General features: G+C 39.7%; 1 protein-coding gene and 1 pseudogene across 2 annotated transcripts; both read right to left on the reverse strand.

Moving 5' to 3' along the window:
• Positions 1 to 7272: 7272 nt before the first annotated feature.
• Positions 7273 to 12051, reverse strand: LOC127774755 (uncharacterized). Of its 2 annotated transcripts, XM_052301049.1 has the most exons (6): positions 11726 to 12051; positions 11488 to 11632; positions 8856 to 9120; positions 8566 to 8765; positions 8281 to 8468; positions 7273 to 7921 (listed from the first exon to the last, which is right to left on the reverse strand). In XM_052301049.1, exons 2-6 carry the CDS (start codon positions 11595 to 11597, stop codon positions 7635 to 7637), a joined length of 1050 nt encoding a protein of 349 aa, XP_052157009.1. In that variant the 5' UTR covers positions 11598 to 11632; positions 11726 to 12051; the 3' UTR covers positions 7273 to 7634. The 2 variants fall into 2 exon arrangements, with proteins under 2 accessions (XP_052157009.1, XP_052157007.1); XM_052301047.1 differs by having other exon boundaries at positions 11488 to 12051.
• A 3308-nt stretch (positions 12052 to 15359) lies between these two features.
• On the reverse strand, positions 15360 to 17673 carry LOC127773450 (major pollen allergen Lol p 11-like; annotated as a pseudogene).
• Between the last annotated feature and the right edge of the window lie 4273 nt (positions 17674 to 21946).

Raw genomic sequence — 21946 nt, forward strand, 5'->3', positions numbered from 1 at the left:
AAATAATATTTTGTAGTATCGTAGGGATCGTAGAATCGGGATACCACCTAAGATTTCGTAGGATCGTGTAGTAATGAATAGTAGGATCGAGATACTACGAGAATTAGGATACTATGTGGGATCGGTATCGTTTCGGCTTGGTAGGATCGTAGTATCGTAAGATACTAGGATACGAATCGGGATACTGACAACCTTGCTCCCAGGTACGAAATTCCTTTATCTAATAGGAATGTAAGTATTTTTGAAAACCAAACCACCACACCGTGTGAATTTCATCTAAAAACAATTGAATTCAAAATTTTCAAATCTCACGGTAAGGTCATGGTAATCGTGGTTAGGCCAAGGTAACCATAGTGTTTGACTTGAAAAAAAGAAAATCACTAAAAAGGATCATCCGAGAAAAACCATAATATAATATCGACAACTATAAAAATTATTTTTATAATGTTCACAATATAATGTCCATGAGCAACAAACCTTGACTTAGCAATGCGGCCTTGTAGTCATGCCAATATATGGAGTTAGTTTAGCATTTCTCATGAAGTTTTATCATCAGATATCATTACAAATCATGTACTAATTCAATTTTTTTCCTTTTTTTTTCTAAAATTTGAATTCAAATTAATATTATCAAATCCTACCACCGTTAACCTTATGATACCCCCATAGTAAACGTAGTTAGGAAAACCCTGATAGGGTGTTGCCACATATACTCTATATGCATGTGTGGCTCACAGGTAGGAACTAACCACTACGACACCCAAGTAAACTATAACATACTATTTACGACTCTGTCGTTAGGATATAATATTTAATAAATAAAGTACATTTTACTATTTCAAACTATTTTATTGGATCACTTCTTATTTTACCTCATAAACTGATAGAAAATAATTCACTTTAGTCCTTAATAGCATTTGTTTGTTTTGTTTTTCTTTATACAAGTTATATTTTAAGCAGGAATTTTGTAGACACATAGATGTCACCATTAGTAAAGTTCAAAAATATTTTCATAAACATTTGCTTAAACTTTAAAATCTCGATATTTAAATTAGTGTTAGGTTCTTCCAACCTATGTAAATCAGTGATATGTATATTAAAAAATTATTGAGACATAAGGTATAACCCATATATCACTCTACCAAATTTCACTATAAAATATGACTTATATAATACAACCGTATTCAATGGTTTGGGGTGTAAAATGAGAAAAAAAAATTAGAGGGTTGAGTGCGGCGAAATAGTTTGGGGGAGTCAAATGGATTTTTTTTCATATTTAATTTATGAAAGTATAATCCTTTGGCACTTATAAAAAATTGTTGTTAACGTCATTTAGTAGCTATTTAATCATACTTATGTGGGACCAAAGCAGCTAGCAGTACTATCATTTATCTATGAGATTACAGATAAGAGCCAACTAGCATATTAATTAATTATGATACATCAGGCCGAATATTTTTACTCACAAAATTTGTCACATTAACTTTGGAAATTAGTGGCAGCATTATGATAACTCCCGAAAAAAATAAAAAAAAGGAATATTTGTATGGAGCAAGCTAATTAACACAATGAGAAACGCATACATTATACCATTCTGGCATCCTGCATTTTTTTCCTTTAGTAGTTTTTGTGCTGTTCCTTTGGCCATCTTCTTCTTGTTTTCTCTAGTGCACTGTGCATCACTGCATGCTTACAAAGAGTAGTTATAGTGGAGTGTGCCCTAATTACTTGTCGACAATGGCCATGTTACATGTAAAGGAAAGCAGGGATGGAATGGAATAAAGGGAGAAAGAAATGGTTATGTACTTCCAAATCCCAAATGGGTTTTGTTGAGACGATGAGCTAGACGAATGTATAGAAATATGGTGCATATTGTACGAACAAACTGTGCCAAATAAGCATGGCTATTAAATTAGTCATAAACGAGAAGCATGCCTAGTAAATGGGCAAAAATAAAACATAGATTAGATATAACATAAAGATCAAACTGTTCTTTGGCATGATCTGAGGGAAGAAAATATTCTTGGCACATAAACATGGCTTAAGGTGTCATTAATTATTAATTACTTCCTAGCACCTTTTGCAACTAACACCCTAGTATTATAAATAATGCCACCTTAAACCATAGAGCAGGTTCAGTAATACAACTTCTTGATGGCTCTAAAATCTTGCAATACCATATCTAGAGCTTCAGTTAAAGATGTTGCGAAAAACAGTATGTTGTAATACACAGTTTGGTTACTTTTTACATGCGTGGCCACCGGCCAGCCAAATTGCTGATGCTTCACCTTATCTTCGAAAGCTTATCGTCCAATTTCAGTTCATATGCATGGATAGACCAACCATGCCCTTGTTTTGGAGTGCTATGCAGTTCGCTAGTGATGAAAATGGTTGAAAATGATATCATTTTTATTATTTTTACGTTAATGGTATTGATACACGGTCGCGGATTTTTCATATTTATAAATTTAGTTATTTAGTGATAACTTCAATATGTAGATAGAAATTAAAAGAAATAAATTTTACTGTCAGAAATAATAAAAAAGGATAATACTTTTTACTATATTTTGTGAAAACAATATCGGTATGGTTCGAAAATTTTGTACTATTTTCGTCCCTTCAGTCGACGACAATTTAGTGGTCTGCTCATGCCCTTGCTCCTCCAGCTCATAGCTTTTGCCAGCAAAGACATGCTATAGCCGGCTCAAATCTCTTACTCTCTCCGTACCAAAATATAAGAAGTTTTAGAGTTAGACATGGTTATTAAAAAAGTAGGTAGAAGTGAATGGTGGAGGGTTGTGAATGGATGAGTAGTGGAGGTAGGTGGGAAAAGTGAATGGTGGAGGGTTGTGATTGGTTGGGAAGAGGATGTTGGTGGAGAAGTTATTATATTTTAGGACAAATCCTGAGGGCTAAAATTTGTTATATTTTAGGACGGAGGGAGTACTAAATTAACTAGCTTTTGCTAGCTATAGAGTTGTCCATCGTCAGCAAAGATCTATATGGTAGTAGAAAAGAGTAAAAAGAGCACAATTATCTCCCATATACAAGCACTTACTCTCAACACACAAAACAAGAAGAGGAGTGTGAAAGGGGAAGCTACATATAATTAAAAATAATAAATAATTATGTTGGGAGTTTTTTTAACGACCAAAACTTACAAAGCTAGCACTCTAGAAGACAGTAACTAGGAAAGAAAAAACCCAGCACCAGGTTGCACGCCCTAAAAGCACCTATATAGATCAAGGAAAAGCCTACCACCGGACCAGTTGCCGCTAAGCGCGTCCAACCGTCGCTAGACCAACAAAACCAAACCTTAACAACTGGGCATTAATGTACTCAACTCTATCCATGTCTTTGGAATTGAGGGTGAGAGGGTGAGAGAGAAGAATTGATTCACTCTTCCTCACAAGGCCTACCAACATGGCCAACTTGTATTAGCTAGGACGTTGTCGCAAGAGGATGAGACATTTAGAGTAAGCACGCATAGGCTGTTTGAGCGAAGTTTTGGTAGGGGCCCTCCTAAACGATGTCTCTAGGGAGAAGAGCAACGATGAACACTGCCGGCGCCATCTGTCGAGGTCTCAAGGAGAACCAAGGTAGGGTTTTCACCCAATAGCCCCACCATAGGGAGAGGGATGACTAGAAAACACCCCACAAGGGGGAAAACGATGCCCAAAGTGCCATCGTTGTCAGCCCAGAGAGGTTTACACTTGTCACCTGCCCCTGTCGATCCGTAACTATCGCTCCATTTCTCCACCACCGGCCATTCTCCGTCAATGTGTGGACACCGTTGTACCAATGCCCTACCACCGACCAGCCTCCGCATGCCTCCACCGCGACGCCCTTGCCGTCACCGGCCTCCCTGCCGTCGCCGCGTCAACCACCCACGCTATCGGCTAGGCCAACCCCCCTACTGTCGCCCGCACCGATCTCCCGACGTCAGTCTCCAGCAGCCGCCATCCGCATCACATTGGCAACGATGCACTTCCGCCTCGCCTCGGCTTGGCAGTCGCGTCTCTCCTCCATGTTGGTTCCTCTTCTATGGCTGCATGCCGCTGCCCCATTGTCGTTGACTGGTTGTCATCGCTACCGGCCGGGAGGACGGCAAATCTAACCAAGTTCTGACCGTCCACATCACCATATAAGTGTTGCCATCGCCATCCCTGCATGCCTCGGCACCACCTCGACTCCATGCTGCGCCAAATGCACCATCGACTCGGCTCGATCTGCCGGTGGGAGCACCAAATCCGGCCGCACCAAATCCGGTCATAGGGGACCGGATCCGGACTCACTAGTGCCGGATCTGGACATCGGCGCCTTGCCCTCATGCTCCAGTCTCGTGGGTGCCCCGGCCTCCTTGACCACAAGCAAGGGAGAGAGCCACAATGCCGTCGTCCTTGCAGCCGCTTGGCTTTGCCAGCGGCTGCTCGGGTGGCGGCGATGCGGGGGAGATGAGGGGAAGGAGGGGGTGGCGTGGGCGCGTGGCTGACTCCTCGCCCCTAGGGGCGGAGTGACGTGGGCAAGAGTCGTGGATTTATTTCTATTTTGTTGGGGAGTATGATAAGCTGAATATATATTGTCCTTACTGTTGTCTATTACCTACTCCCTCCGGTTTCGAAATTCTTATCTATTCTCTATTTTGTCCATATGAAATACATTCATGTGCTAAGGGTAATTAGTAACTCGCTGCAACCTGGGTCGTTCGAATCCCTAGTGTCGCTTCATTTTTTTGCACTCGGTTTTTAATGGATTATGGATGCATGCATGTAGAGACAAAACAAGTCCAAAATGAGCAGGCTGCTCCCAAAATACCAACAATTAGTATACTCTGGCTCCAAACTTAGAACTCTATGCCATTAAATTTGCTCTAATCCGTCTTAGGTCTCCCTGGTCCATCTAAACAAAATTCATTGCATCTTTGTTTAGATTCAGTAATCATGCATTCCCGCAATTCACCATACATGTATGTACAGTTTAAATCAATACTCAACTAAAGTTAGAACTATATCACTGATTTAGTTAATATGGTAGCCAGGAGAAATTGATCAACTGTCTACAGAATGTAGATGGCTTACGTTGGAATGCAAGTATGCACATCCAAAGAAAGGGAAAAAAATGAAAAATCTAAATTGAATCAAACATTCTTTGATCCTATTTGCAATATTCAAATATATATATACATCTAAGGAATTCAACGTCAAATAATTGGTAAACAAAAAGGGAACTATCGCCATCAGAGATCTATTACCACTTCCAATTTTCCGGCTCAAATTTGTTAGTTTATTACCTGATGATGGGAAGAAAAAGACAGACAAATCCACCACAAAATATATAATGCTCCTTGTCAAGACCAGAATGATCCGGTTGTCTCTCTCAGGAGAACAAATTATTGACACTATCAACTTTATTTTGTTACGTGAGTTCCTTTTTCAGATCTTCGCCTTTTTGCGCATGTTACCGCACGGTCGATTATTTGCATGAAAATAACTCAAAACGTGGCATGTCCCATCACTTGTTTCACGGTCGCTTGAATTTAGCTTAGTGGGCTGCTCGCATGCTGAAGGATTGATCCCACCCACTTCCTGATCATTGTATCATGTAGTGCCCACTGTCCATGAAAGAAATCGTTGCTTAAGAAAGGGAGTGAAAGCTGTTTCCATACAAAGATATTGATGTCATGGGTGAAATCATGGACTACTATTTCTTCCGCCAGAAGAAGTTATAAAACCAGTCCCGAAATCACCATCGGTAATCAAAAGCAGAAGAACACTATAGGAAATCCAAAACTGACTATGACATCAAGGCACGATATATTTGATACCAGAGTTCAGCCGTAGGCTACATATTCAAGGCATTGATTACGGATCTCCTTCCCGATCCAGTATAATTACAAAATATCAGAGTTACAGCGATCTTCGGTCAGACGCCGCCAGCAACTATTCTTTCTCATCCATGCTAAATCGTCATATGGTTACAACACTTCGTCTATCTATTTAAGAGAGAGCATAGTTAAAACAAAGTCCGACTCTAACTCTAACAAAAGTATATGGCATGCGTTAATCATCTACTTTGGTAGGGTTACAGGCTTACAGCCCCTAGATCCGGTGAAGCTGGACCCAAACCAAACATTACTATATCCTTAAATTTGTTTTTAAAGAGTGGAGCACCTACTCATTGTGACAATTGCGATGCTATAATTGATCTGAACATATTTCTTTAAATTGTAATTTATTAGGAAAATTATGAGTAACCTAGTATTGCAACGAAAACCAACTTTAGCTAGAAAGGGAAACAAGGGAGAGAATTCTAAGACGGCTAACACTCCCAAGTCCCCAACAGACATGGACTCTATGCTGCAATATATATACATGGTTAATTGGGTATACCGCTACAGTAAATGCAGTAGGAGTAATACTGTACAGTGACTATTTACTGTTCTGAAAAGAAAACAAATTCATCTTTTGCTGCTCGAAAGAACTCTAGCGCATTGTTTTCAATTATAAGTCTCTGATGGCTAAAAACATGGCGTACTGCACATGCATTATTTCTTCTTCAATATCCAGAGGATCCGATTCCATCCCAAGCACGCCAGCAGGGAACATCCTAAATTGACATTCCTCTTTTGCAATTAAGAAACACAATCTAGCGTCTTCGCTTCCTTAATGCTTACTATTGCCACAGCTTGCAATGGGCTCTCACATGTCAGCTGGAAAAGATTCGTTAATTTGCCACACATTTGTGGCTCCTACTCCTAGTGGCCAGTGGGTATCCAAGCAAGCACATGTTGATGTACCTTCTCCTTTTTCAAGATCCGATTTATAATTTGCAAGTCACAAAGTGAACCATCCACCACACTTTCAAAAGAGAATCGAATCGACATAGAATTTGGGGTTTGATTTTCAGGGCTTCTGGATGGTGATTTGGAATAAATTACTGTAACCAAAGGCTTGAAAAGAGCCAAGAATCATAGCACCATTTCATTTTCTTTTCGTGAGTACAAGTCGGACGCGCACCATACTCACCATCTTGTGTTTCAAGAGCATTTTGGTTGCAGCACTAGCTTTGATATATCATAGTAGATTTTTTCTCCAAATTATAGGGAGAATGTGGGATTGGATGGAAAATTACAGAAACATTAATCTTCATACTTCCATAGTTCATAGCATACAAAGAGGTCGTGTGATTTATAAAAGTATGTTCTCTCCTTCCTTTGGAGCTTCAGGAAGGTTAAAACAAAAGCAGCATGTGAACATATAAGCACACTGGGAATAAATCATGTTCAGACTTCAGACTAATTTTCGTCATATAAGCAGACACGGGCCCCTCATTGTTCAATCTTTCCATCAGGTACCAGAACAAGATGATGTTTTCTACTACATAATGGTTTGTTTCGAGCTAATCAAAATTCAAATCAGGGCAAAAACATGATACACCGGAAATAACATGCTGAGTTTGAGGACCAAAATCTTGATGTGCAAACATGAATTACTTGTTCTAATCAATTTTACAGGAGAATCTAGGGGGGGCAAACACACTGAGATTCGGCGATGTTAGATAGGGAACCCGTCCCATGTTCCCTTGAGTTGCCCAAGAAATCTGATGTTCAGAGAGTTAAAATCTGCGGCCTTGAGTCACTTTGCCTTCTTAATAAGAGTTGATGTGCGGAATTCTGCGTCATCCTTGATGAAACTCCACCAGAGATACGTGAGAGGAATGGTGCTTGCATGCCACAGCGAGTGTGCATCAGCGTATCCCTTGTACGGAGGAAAGTCGTATACTTCGAGAAGCATAGCAAGTGCACCACCAAAGACAACCACCCAAAGCTTGAATCGTGATGGATGCTGGGTTATGCCAGCCCAAATTGCCCATGCCAGAAGTTGAACCACAGCCATCACCACGCAAACTTTCATGTTCCACCCTGAGAAAAGATATGTCGGATAAATACAAATACCATATGCCTAACCATACGCTTTTATGGCCACACTGAAAAGCAAGTTTGTAAACTAGGACTGAAAAATGCCATTACTAAGCAGTATGCTAATGACAAAATCTTGTAACACCATAAGCTAATATGGTGTTAATGCTCTTGTAGGTCATAATACAAAGGAACATGGTAAAAAGAGGATTTGGGTGTTACTGAGCCTACAGCCTAGAAAAATATTTGTTCTAAAGCAGGATTATTCTCATTAGATGATGATATTTGTTCTAAAGCAGGATTATTCTCATTAGATGATGGTAAAAGATAAAATGCTTCAACAATGGGAAAAGGAACTTTACCATAGTCAAGCTCATAGAAGTTAAGATACAAGATGTGTGTTGTAACAAATGCCAAAATTGGAGCAGCAAACATCACCCTGGTAGCCTCGTCCTTGACATTGAAAGTCCTTAACAATGAAAGGATTAAAGAATAGCCAAGTAGAGCCACAGCTGAAGAGTAATCCAACTTCTCAGTCAAGTCTATATCCCTACAGAATGAAGAATGGTGTGTAAGTATCACAAATTATGAATTATGATGGTGTATGAACTCAAGTTTCATTACATATGGCTTTGAGCACTTCATACCTAGTATGGAATATAGAGCTCCAAAACCATGCATTCATTGATAATATTGCATATATATGCCATAATCCAGTGTATTCATAGTATGTCCTCTTAGTTTGGGGTCTAACAGGTAATTTGTAATTCACCAGCAGGAAAAATGAAAGCCAGCCAGTGAAGTGCATCAATAGGTTGACAGCAGACAGTGCAGCTGAGAGTGGCTCCTGATAAAGGATGACAAACAGGTGAGAACTTGAGAAGTAGATAAGCTGAAAATGGTAGTTTCAGTAAGGAATATGACAGTTGAAACATACTTGGAAGACAGAAACACGTATGAAGGGCCATTTTCCATGATACTTAACAGGGTTCAGACCACGTGATTGCCTTTCACCTTCTCTTTGCATCATGCAGTAGTAACGGCAGTCATTCATACAGTTTAGTTGCTTCCACTGCATGTATAGGGGCTCCTGCGTGTACCAAGAACTTCCAACAGACGCGTCATCATTCCCTGGGGACTGGCAGTGGCTTATGATGTTCTCCCCAATAATCCCTGTAGTATGACACTCCTCCACGCAAGTTCTGAAAGTTCACAAACAGAGCTAAAATTATCAAAAACTTCTAAATAGAAATAGAAGTAACTTCAAATAATACATACAACACAAAAGGGTAACATCAGAATGATAAAAACTGAACAAGGGTTCGCAGGTCAACAAAGCAACAAAAAAATTTCAGTTCATAAAGCCCAAAAAAATATGTTGGACACACTCATTGGTTCATGAAATAAAATCTTGTGAAAAATTACTAATGTCACTTTGCAAACCCTTCGAGAAAAAGGAAAAGAGGAACAAACAGAAGATATCACTGGTGCTACCATAAATGAAATGCAATGAACTGCGCGAAAAATTATATTGAATGTATGGGGCGCAAGAAAAATAAGAAAACTAAAAAATGTATTTATTTTAGTAGGTTAAACATTCACAGATTATATATGTCGAGTATCAGAGTCCACAACAGGGAGTCCTGTCAGCAAGATGAGCCAGCAGGAACATTCGCCTTGACTGGAAGCAGCAAGTCCCTGGAGTTCCTATGTCATGCCATGGTACTAGATGAGTTAGATGATGTGTGAATTTGATAATTCAATATGATAATTTTAAGCTATATGGTTCTCATGCACTACTAAACCATCGATTTATCATGACTATCACTTAATCACTTTGAGAACCTTACTCCCTCCTCCTGTTTATCAGTCAAAAAAGAGACCTGCTTCTAGGATTAGTAATCGATTTACTGTTGAGTTTGGTCTCTGAAATTTGGTTAATTTGCTGGCATATGTGGTAAGTTTAGCAGGTATCTTTCAAACGATTTATTATTGGTTATTTGTATTTCAATTTTTCTGACTGTCTCCAGGCATCCCACCGCCAATCTGCCACGTACAGCTGTGAACCCATGAAATCATGCAACTGTGCAATAAAAGGCAATGGTAATTAAAATTGTCCTTTTAACCATATTTCACTCTGAATCTGATACCAAAAAAAAAAGCGGTAATAAATTTGGATATTCAGGAAACATTACTGCAACAAAAGTTCTGTAATTCCTTGACATCAAATGATGATCTTATTGGTCAGTTTCTTTAGATTTGGTTCTTTACAAATTTACATAACTAAGCCACCGAAGACATGATGTACTTAATAACCAAGTTTAAATCAGCCTACAGCTAGGAATACTGGAATAGTGTGTATTGGTTACACTCCGAAGAATAAATGTCCATACTCCAGAGTAAGAGAGTGAAATTGTAAATTTCGATTGATGCCATTAAATATCAGCTTGGAACTTCGATTTCACTTGTACACTAATACGGGACTCTTTGAAAACAACCATTCTTGTCAAAGAGTTTGACTAGGATGGCAATGCAAATGACAGCCTCATGAAAGGACCAAAGTTAAAGTTGGTTCTTCAGGATATACCACTGATGAGCCACTAATACATATATAACTGATAGCTTTGTTTTGGTAATTTTTTTAAACTAATTTAGAACTTAGAATATTCTCACAGCATGGCACCAATCAAGAATAATGAGAGTAGAAACTTCAAACATGAAGTGATGCAACTATCAGCCTATGACAATGTCACAATGGTTAGCTAAAGATAATCCATTGGATGTACTGCTCCTGCTGCAATAATAAGTGTACTCTATAAAGATTTCACTAACAAAGAAATGTGAAACATTAGGTACTATGGCATTAACTAAGAATTCAACGTTTTTTGTGCGACTAGATATACAGTTGACAACAATAGCCAATCTTGTCTAGCTGACAGTGAAGAATATAAACAGAATTCACTACGACAATGTCTGCCGTATACCCACAATCATTTATGAACTTTCAGGTTGTATCGTTTCGTTGCTTTTCCCGTCAGGCATATCCACACAAAACAACCATATTTGACCATCATGCTCAATTTCCAGTTAGATAAGAATAATTACACAGTATCACATTAACATGATCCGATGTGCATGAATTACTAGTAAGTATTTTTTTTTTCAGAAAAGGTTTAATAATAAGACTTAAGCAACACTTATTTCGAGAGTGGAAAAAAAAGCTGTATTTTAGATATTTCCACAAATAGGTAGGAATAGGATAACAAACCACAATTCAACCAATAGGACATCTTGAAATATTAGAGGGCCAAACAATGCTACACTTGCTACTATGTCCTAATACCTGAGATTTACTAACTACAGGGTTTAGCCATCAATAACAGCCCAAGTAAGCACGCATTTTCCTAGGAGATAAACCACTTAGTACTGAAAAATCAAGAGCCTACTTATCCAGCATAGCCCCACTTGGAGTAGAATTAAGTCAATTAACGATAACTACGAATATTTGTATTAACTCGATGAGACGAATGAAGAAGACAAGGAAGCACAAGCATGCTCCCACAACTCACCTGTACTGCGGATCAACATCGCCAAGGCTGGCGTCGACGGAGCCGAGCACGAACCCGACGACGAGGAGCGCAGCCAGCCGAGCCACCCAGCCGCCGCCGCACCCAGCCATCGCACCCCCCCCCCCCAACTGAAACCAGCGGGATGCTGCACACGATCAGACAATGCACGCACGATCCACGAACTGTAAGACGACCAGGTCAACCGCGAGCGATGGATCGATCGATCGATCGATCTTACCAGAAACCCGGATCCTCACTCCACGGCGGCTCAGGTCCCGGTAGAGCCACCGAGGAGGGCGCCTCCCCCGAGGAAGAAGAAGAACCGAGGGAACGGGACTCGCCGGAGGGAGGCTGGGCTTGCGCGGCGTCGGGCTTCGCGCCCCGCGGCGAAGAGCTGAGCGGGGGTCTGGGCGGGTGGGGGACGGAGAGGAGGGGTTCGGGAATGGGGGGAGAAGAGAGCGGCGGCGGGGGTGGCGGCCGCCGGCGGCGAGGTTTGAGGCGGAGGAGACGAGGAGAGAATGTGATGAGATCGGGATTGAGTTTGAGATGGGTTAACTTAATTGTGAGCGTCTGATCCAATCATCCAGCAGCACGAGGGCAGATTACATGTCATTTGATTTGACTACTCTAATCACCGTATTGATTGCCTGGATTCTTCTTCGCTTCACGACTCCCTACTGCGACTATTCTGTGGCTGTGGCCTGTTTGTTGGGTCTGTGAGAAATGTAGGTCCTAGGCCCAAACCTCTGAACGTTCATGGAAAATGCATAATAAATAAACTTATTGACTTGTTTATTATTAGGGGTAGTGGTCATTTTCATTTTCGTATATGGTTCTGTGGAGTCAATTGAATTTTACTCTTCTCGTATTATATACTCCATGCGTTTCACATTATTAGTCGTTTGAATTTTTTCTTAGTTTCGATCAACCTGTAGCAAAATATGGTAATAAATTTTTAATAAAAAAAATGTATCAAAATATATTCAATGTTAAATTTAACGAAAGTAATTTTGTGTTGGAGATGTTATTAATCTTTTCTGTAAATTTGATCAAACCTAAAAGATAAAACAGAGGTAGTATCTATAAATTTGATCAAACCTAAAAGATAAAACAGAGAGAGTATCTCCAAGTATGTACTACTATGTTGGTAATGTTTAAAATTGCTAAATAGTATATGCGTTAAGTCATATCATCAGAATAAAGAGACGCAGGATCTCTCTCACGCTTCATCATATTCATGTGCTATTTTTAAGTCTAAGTTTTTAAAGTGCAAATTTAAAGTTATGGTAGATCAAAATTATTAATTTTTATGTGGAAAGGTTGAAGACGGATACAACTAAAGTATTACTATGTGTATTTGGTTAGACGGAGGGGTTGAATGGGATAGGATGGATGGTGGATATATGCCTCGATGGTTTAAGGTAGGATAATCTTTGCATACATACCTACTTTAAAAATGAAGACCGTTTTCATGGTTCGCATATCATTTTGGGCATCATGTGTCAAGAAAAAAAGTGTCTCACGTGATGCGCACCATTTTTATTACTCCGCTCTCTCCCTTTAATCTCGCTTCTCCTTCTTTGACCACTTTGGCTCTCTCTCATGTTCCTTTCCAAATGCAGCCCAAACTCATATCGCAACCCAAGACCATGTTTCTGACGGATTCCTATTCAGTTCAATATCATGAAAACGATCGCTCCAAACAAAAGTGCTCTGGCCTCAAGGGTCGTCCTCCATGCTATTGATTTGTTTTTCATCGGTAGGATTGAATGAAGTTTGGGTCCATGTCTATCTTTTAGATGGTGTTACTATATCATGCCACGCACATACGCCCACAATCAGCTGGATTATTTTATATTTATTTTAAAATTTACAGCTATAATTTCATTTTGCAATTTTACATATGTATACTCATCCATTCTTTGGAAGGGGTTCTTTCTTTTATATAAAACATCTTCCTACAAGGTGGCAAATGTGACGTGGCATGTGGGTTAGGGGGTGTGGATGGGTGGGGAGGGATAGCTACACTTTTGTAGCTAGCCCCTTCCGCCCTTCCTAGGGAAGTTTATCTCTCGCCAAGGACGTCAAAGGACCAGCTGCAAAAGTGCACCTCGGCCCGCCCAAGGAATGAAGTAAAGGGAGAGGGGGTGTCTGTGCAGAAAGGCCACTCGTAGCCCTCCCGAAGAGTGGTTTATGTCCCTGGTGGGTATAACCCCCCTCCTCCCTAGCCTCAAAAATCCTCATTTTCCATGTGGGTGAATGTTGCCAGGTGGAAATGTCCTTAACACGAGATATTTTTGTTGTTGAGGGTGGGGGAGGGGAGGGGGGAGGTCCAAATATTGATGATGACTTCTTTGTAAGTGTCATTTTAACTATCATTTCATCGATCGCTCATATTATTAGTTTATCTTCCATATCTCTATCAAATTAAATTTCTTTCCACAGGGAGACTCAAGGGTGTGTGCATTCACAAAGTGGATTGACACGGAGATCTCATGGTGGAAATTAAGATCACACAGGCTCAAACGAGGTCACATAGGTGTAGACGAAAGAGGAGTACGAGCGATGATCATGGAGTCTGCTAGTTTAGATTGGAGAAATAATCCTTTGGAATCCCTAAATGGCTTGATCGTTCGAAGTGCGCATGTGGATATTGTTGCCAAGTGACAACATCCTTCACAGAAGAGAGCTATATGAGGAGATGTTTCATTTTCCCAAACATAGATAATTACTTTATTGTGTGCCATTCCTTTTGTTTTCATCTACCCCCATTGGCAGATTCAGAAAATTTATTGAGTCTGGGTAAGTCTAATGATAGATGATAAAAACACATAATCAGTATAACTCTATAGACCATTTATCATTGATGTAAGAAAATTTACACTACATAATTATTAACTTACAGAAAAATATCTATTGCACACTACAAACGATGGTGTGAACTTAATTGCTTTACTAATTTGCCTGGTTAATCTGCCCTTCATTAGGCCTAACAAAGAGTATATATGTACTAGTGCATAAGGCAGAGCACGAGCAATGGCCCAGGCTGGCCGGGCCTTGGCTCCACCACCGTCTACCCCCGTATTTCATCGTGCCATCTAAAGTACTACTATAATTGTTCAAGCATTTTTTTCTTTTCAGCATGTTGTCCTATGGGAGGGAGGCAAAGGGGCTGGCTGCAAAAGTGCAGGCATCCCCCCGCCCCAACATTAGCCGCCCTTTGGTCCTAGAAGGCAGGAGGAATATGGATACGTAAAATTTCCAAATGAAAATCTCCCTTTTCCTCAGGCTAGATAAGCAATGCAAGAGACCATCACTAAAATGTGTCACATTTAGCATGTTCCATGGTAATGCCAAGATAACACTATTTCTTGCTCTCCACAGATAATATTGCCCAATGAAAAGAATGAAAAAAGTAGTGCAATATCTACAACAATGGAACTTCATATATATATCATTGATGATATCTGCAATACTGGAAAGTTAGCATTGTGGAATAACAAATCCAATGATGATGGATTATGAATTATAATCGTCATGTACATGCATCAAATCCATTTGTAAAGTACAAAAAAGGAAAAGTTTGTCATAGCCTAATAGCTTATACTCCTACATGATTTCCTTCGTCGAAACTGGACGATATCTATTTTGAGGGCCGAACAAAAATCTAAGTAATCTAAACGAAATGGAAACCAACCAACTAAGAGCCAGTTTTGAATCAGTACTTGTTACCACTAACGTCAACGAAAAGATTATATTACCTGTATCTCCAAATATAGTAAATTTTAGCTGTGAATCTGGACACGTATATTTTTCTGGATACATAGCTAGAAATGCTTATTTTGAAATGAAGGGATGGATGAATGAATGAATCAGTCTCCGTTCTCGAAGTCGTCATCGTAGAGGTTGTAGGAGCGGAGGATGTCGCCGTAGTTGGGGAGCGGGTCCTTGCGGAAGAAGGCGATGGGGTTAGCGTACCAGAGGCCTCCTTGCTTGATGCCATTGTTGCCCGTGAGTGCAACACGGGAACGGTCGCGGAATCGCTCGATCTCAGCGCACTCTGGCTCAGGGCTCCGCAGCAGCACCACCTCGCAGATCTCCTCCCGGTGGTCCTCTGACACCTCCATCTTGTACCATCCCCACTCGTTCACCGTCGCCTCCGCCTTGTGGTGCAGCTGCTGCGTCTCGAAGTGCCGGCACACTCCATCAGCACTGTTGCTCCTCTATATATATATATATATATATATATATATATATATATATATCCATCCATGAATCGCTTTTGTTATATATTTTATCGATAATTTTCTACCAAAAATTTAGCAAATATAAATACAATATAATTGTAACTTGTATACAACTACTATGTAACTTGTATGTAACTTTCACATATTTTAAACCATTAAATTTAGATCAATATTTGTGCATATCAGGAAGAAAATCATAGCGCATACATGGATGAGGAGATTTGGTCTTGCGCTTCTTGAAAATAGTGTGTCGCTGTGAGATTTTTTAAGTCACATACAAATTATATTTATACTAGAAAAATTACCCGTATGTTCCAACAGGTGAAGGCTATTTTAATTTTATTATTGTTATACTGTTTAGTTAAGGTGAAATTCATTGTGAGAATTCGTTTAGATATATATTTTTTAGAAAATCATGAGCTGCAATTATGAGTCCGATGATCTCAAGTTAGCACATAAGTTTTTCTAAAGAGATTTCTTATACGACTGCTCCTATATTTCTAGAAGCGAACGAGCTCGAAACCTAACTCAAATACAAACTTAAAAACCGACTCATACACAGATGACGTACTAAAATACCGGCAAAAACATCTTCGATATTTATAATAGTTTCACTGTGAGAATTCGCTTGGATATATATTTTTCTAGAAAATCATGAGCTATAATTAGGAGTCCAATCATCTCAAGTTAGCATGCAAGTTTTTTTTAAAGAGAATTCTTATATGACTATTCCTGTATTTTCAAAAGCAAATGAGCTCGAAACCCGACTCAAATACATATCTATATTTCCAAAAACGAACGAACTTAACAACTGACTTATACACAGATAACATATCAAAGTACCGATAAAAATATCTTCATTTTTTATAAGAGTAGAGAAGAGATTATAGTTACCTATAAGTTATAATATAGTTACATAATAATTATACTATATTCACATATGTGAGTCGATGAACGAATAGCTAGTCCCAGCTTGTACTTCTCCGTCTCCGATGAACGAGCTAGCTATTAGTATTTACCTTGATGCTGTGGGAGGCGTTGGTCTCGAAGCCAGCGCGGCAGCTAGCTGTCGCAGTAGACGCGACCGTGTCGAAAAATCTAATAAAGACTTGGAGTATAATATAAGTAAAGTAGATTTATCTCTAGGATATAGGTATATATAGGAGTACATAGGAAATAAAGACTTGGAGTACAATACAAGTAAGAGTAGATTTATCTCTAGGATTCTATCACTATATTTGTATTTGACTCTTATCTCTAACCAGCATATCTATACTTCTAACATTCCCCCTCAGCCGTAACGGGAGCGAAGCGAACGATTGCGACTGGAATTGAAATCTTCTATTTCTTCATCTTCTTTCGACTCACCATCCTTAATTGCATCTATAATGGACGGTCCTCCACCTGGTGCCTGCGTCCCCTTCTGTGTCGTCCCTTGACTCCCATCTATTCCCTCCCGCAGTCATAGCAGGAGTGTCATGGACGATAGCGATGACACGGACGCTTTGACTGGAGTTTCCGTCAATGATTGTTGTTGTAGACGTTCGTCGATGTAGCCGATCATGTAGTAGCTGTGGTCGTGGTAGTTGGTGTAGCCTCAAATAGCCGAAGGCGAAAAAAATATTTACGCCACGGTGTGAAGACGAAAATTGCAATGGTTAGCATCTTGCACCTTATAGATGTCAGAGGATGCCGTTGAGGACGTCTTGCATATGTCAGAGGACGTCGTTGGCGATGAGGCCACCACTTTGGTTGGTCTTTTTGCGCCATGTAGCGGTCATCACAATAGTGATGCCGGGTTGATGCAGTCGTTGTAGTCGTAAATGACGTGATCGATGCCGTCGTCGGTGACGCGGTCGTTGCCGTCGTAGAGGACGTGGTCGATGTCGTCGATGAAACGTCTTGCAGATGTATCTGTCAGAGGACGCGTAGTGTCCATCTATGTGGACGGGTCGGCGGCGACAAATTGATGAAGACCACTGTGATTGATTGTCGGCGAGATCGATGATGTAGGAGTCGGGAGGTTCGATCCAGTACATGGAGATGCGATCTGCTCTTGTTCGTCTGTTCTTCTCTTTTTGTTTCTGCTCGTGTTGTGCTTCTGCTGCTTCTTTTCTTCCTCGAAAACGCATGCACGATAGTAGATGGTGTGACGCGTTCGGCTTCTCTGATTCTTGCTGCCTGATCTGATGCTTGAATAGGGGATGCTTGATCTGACGCTGGTTGTAGTTGCTGCTTAAGCTCACGAGGATCGCTTTTATGTGGCTAATGACGGAACTAATCTAATCTAATGCTAATTAATGGAATTGGCGGCTGATTAGGCACTTGCTTCTTGGCGGCCTCGTCAACGATCCGTCCCGGCTCCGACGCTTCTCCTGTAGATGATTGAAGAGGCTAGCAAATGGCGTTGCCCCAGGGAGAGCTTATAGATTCCTCTCGTCTCCCTGGGCAGCGCGAAGGATCGGTCAACACTAGTCTATGGCTCTGATATCATGTCAAAAAATCTAATTTGTTATATTCTGTGGTTTTCTGATCTATTATATCGACCATCTCATGGAGTATGGGTATATATAGGAGTAAACAGGGAATAGAAACTTGGAGTACAATACAAGTAAGAGCAGATTTATCTCTAGGATTCTATCTTTACGATATATCTTATCACTATATTTATATTTGACTCTTATCTCTAGGATATATCTTATCATTATATTTATATTTGACTCTTATTTCTAACCGACATATCTATACTTCTAACCGGCCGGTGATGGCGAAGTCCGGAGGTAGTGCCACGGCGGCGAGGGCGGACAGGAGCAGCAGCAGCAGCGCGGCGCGCGGCGGCGTGGTCGTGCTGCATGGTGCTCGATCGCCTGTGCAGTCTGAGAGAGATGGAGCGATCGAGAGGATGTGATCGCCAAGTTCGCAACGCATGAATGCATGCGTGGGATAAGAGGAGGACCTTGGTTTTTAGGCACCGGAATGGCTCAAAACTCAATTTCTCTACTTCACTGGCTGGCGGCTGCTGATAGCTGCTGCCAAAGTGCCAAGTGTGCCGGGAGAGTTTGAGTTTTGACCAAAATCCATGCAAGCTTTTGAAAAGACGGCTGGATATATATGGTCCGGTGCCCAGAAGGGCCAAACTGTGATAGATAACCCACCAGCAATCTCGCCGCGACTACTTGGGCCAATAATTGGGCCTTGTAAAAATTCTGGATTAAAAAATAGAGAAAAAAAGTCTATTCTACTCTCCCGAATAATTTCAGTGGAGCATTTAACCCCAAAACTGTTTTTTTTTGCTCGTTTTACAACCTGATCTACTAAAAACGGTTCACTTTACTGTATAGTGCTATTTCTCTCTTTTTTTTATTTCTCTCATATTTTACACTGAAATTTAAAAAGAATGACAGATGCATTATAACTGTCGTCTCAACATTTTTTTAAAGATTTTTTTCTCGCTATTACGTAAGTTGAAAACACTTAAAACTGGTTAAACACCGAGATTTTAAAGTTCAAACAACAGCCATGAAAAAAAACGAAAGTAATTTTGAACTTAGCTATGCCATCTATGACTAAAACATTTCAGTCTATAATAGAGCTTGCATGTATAAAGCATCATAACATAAAAGAGAAATATTATTAATAGTAAAGCAAACCATTTTCAATGGTGTAGAGAGATAAATGAGCCAAAAATACTTTAGTGGACTAAAGTGATCTAACCAATTAGTTCGGGAGAGTAAAAGTAACACTCTCTCCCGTTAGGACGAGATTTGGTCCATTTTTTAAAATTTTGATTGTCAATAACATCTTCATCTTCAAGAGTTATTAAAAACTTGTACTCCATTTCAATTTACTTGTCATTATGATATTTAAAATTTTTATTAAAATACTTGTCACATGTTCTCGCTTTCCAAAGCAATTTTAGATGTCTTTCCCTTCCTTCTTTTTATCTAGTATATAATTAATTATTAGGATAGCCATAACTTGCAACACATAATTTAGTGTGAGATTTACTAAAGCAACAAGTAAATTAAAATGGAGGGAGTATATATACATCAGTTTGCCTTAAAAAGTATAATACCGTAAAACCATACACATATACAAGATTTTATAATCTTATTATAACATAAAGTAACAGCCAAAGTATTAAAAGTTTAGCTGATTTTCATCCTCTATTTGTTAAATATTTATTTATAACCGGAAGGAGTATGCACTAAGCGCCATAATTTAATATTTCAAAAGTAAGGCTAATTCGAAATAAAAGGATGAAGCTCTGATATTCAACTAAGAGTATAAGAAAGAAGAAGAAGAAGAAAAATGATAATAGAGTTGTTGTAGCGACTCATCCTGATACCTATAATTATATATATGAATACAAATGCGCTTTGACTAGAAATTAATTACCCCCTCGCTTTGACATTTCAATACAAAACGAACATATCATCAAAATATATTTAATGTTAGATTTAATAAAACTAATTTGACATTCTAGATGTTGTTTAATTTTTCTATAAAGTTGATAAAATTTAACAAAGTTTGACTGGGAAAAAAGTTAAACGACTTATAATATGAAATAGAGGAGTGTAGAAATATAGTAATGTTCATGAATTTATTTTTATGCCCTTTATTCTTTGGCATATGCTAATGTGAGTGAGTATGGTAACGTTCATGCATATGTGTACTATATCTTCACTATAATAAAAAGTGAAATAAAAGAATTAAAAGGATAAAAGATACAAAAGCGCAGAGGCGGATCCAGAAAATTGATTCATTGGTGTCATAACGTGTTTATCGGTGTCATAGTATACTAATTATGCTTAGAATATGATGTTATAATATATGGATAAGTAGTTTTGCTATAGGTTTTGCCGAAAGTCGTTGGTGTCGCCTGACACCGATGACTATACTGTAGATCCGCCCCTGCAAAAGCGCCGGTCCCCTAGGCTTCAGCAGTATGTCAAATATGTTAGAATAATGCCAATAAACAAAAAAAAATGATACTATGATACTATTCATCACAGATTGTCTGGAACCACTATCACAAACAATTTAATTTCGATGCCCACAATATGCCATTATTTATTAATTAGTATATCAATGACATGTGCCCTTCCCCTCCCAGCAAGTAGACATGCATATTGACATATTGTGCATGTGGATGGTAAACTTCCGCTGTATCTAGACGAATAATTATACCCTACCATATCTGACGGATCAGGTCTCCAATTAAGCAGCACAAATTTGAAATTTGTGTAACACACGAAATTCTAGTCAAAGCATATTATGGGGCCTAGGTCTACATCAAGTCAAGACATTCCATCAATACTGCATTTAGCATGATAGAGGCATTGCAACAACTAATAATATGGCTTGTTTGTTTTTAGTTCAATAATTGTTTTACTCAAGCGGATTCAGCTCATGACACCCTGACAAATTTCTAGAGTTGACTCCTCAATCATTGTAATATTTGAGTTCTAACAATAGGTTAGATTCAAGATGATCCCTTCTATCTCAAAGCCTGATAAAAGTATACGACGTTGATCTAATTGACCTTTTTTTTTTTCAAAAGACTGTATGATGCTTGAGTTTTCGTACGAACTAGTATGGGTAAAAACATTTGATTTAATATTTACTAATTGGATTTGGATTGGATATATAGTCGACGATACGATCAGCCATGTCTTTTCTTAATGGCATGATACTAGCCACATCTCTTCTTGGACTGTGTTCTTTAATCACTACTAGAAAAATAGTTTTTACAGGCGGCCAAAATCAGTTTTCGCAGGCAGGGGAGAGAACCGCCGGTATCCTATCGAGTGCGAAAATAGGTGATTTTCGTAGGCGAGTCCACGGCCCGCCTGCGAAAATAATTTTAGGGAAAAAAATTACAGCACTGACCGCCGGCGCCGGCTTCCCATTCCCCCATCCAATCCAGTAGTTCACAAATTCACAAAAACATCATAGTAGCATCACAATCAAATTCACAAACCAAATCAACGCATCACAATAACTTTCAAAATCATTTCAAAATCAAAACAAACTTGCCGCCTCCATGCTCGTCGTCACCAGCGGTAGCTGCCGCCGCGACCGCCCTCCGCGCCGCCGGATCTAGAAGGAGGGAGGGGAGTCGTTGCCGACTCCACTCTCCTCGCCGTTGCCGCCGCACGGACGCTCCGCCGCCGGCCACCGGCCTCCCCCCTCCCCCTCCAGCCAGATCT

Source organism: Oryza glaberrima, chromosome 5, assembly GCF_000147395.1.
Source record: "Oryza glaberrima chromosome 5, OglaRS2, whole genome shotgun sequence".
In the NCBI taxonomy this organism is placed as follows: domain Eukaryota; kingdom Viridiplantae; phylum Streptophyta; class Magnoliopsida; order Poales; family Poaceae; genus Oryza; species Oryza glaberrima.

What these genes read in the sequence shown, in the direction of transcription:
- LOC127774755 (XM_052301049.1), bottom strand. Translation starts at nt 11,597, where the DNA reads ATGGCTGGGTGCGGCGGCGGCTGGGTGGCTCGGCTGGCTGCGCTCCTC. An exon ending in GATGTTGATCCGCAGTACAG is followed by an intron (nt 9,121 to 11,487) that starts GTGAGTTGTGGG and finishes GTGAACTTTCAG; the next exon opens with AACTTGCGTGGAGGAGTGTC. An exon ending in TACGTGTTTCTGTCTTCCAA is followed by an intron (nt 8,766 to 8,855) that starts GTATGTTTCAAC and finishes ATCCTTTATCAG; the next exon opens with GAGCCACTCTCAGCTGCACT.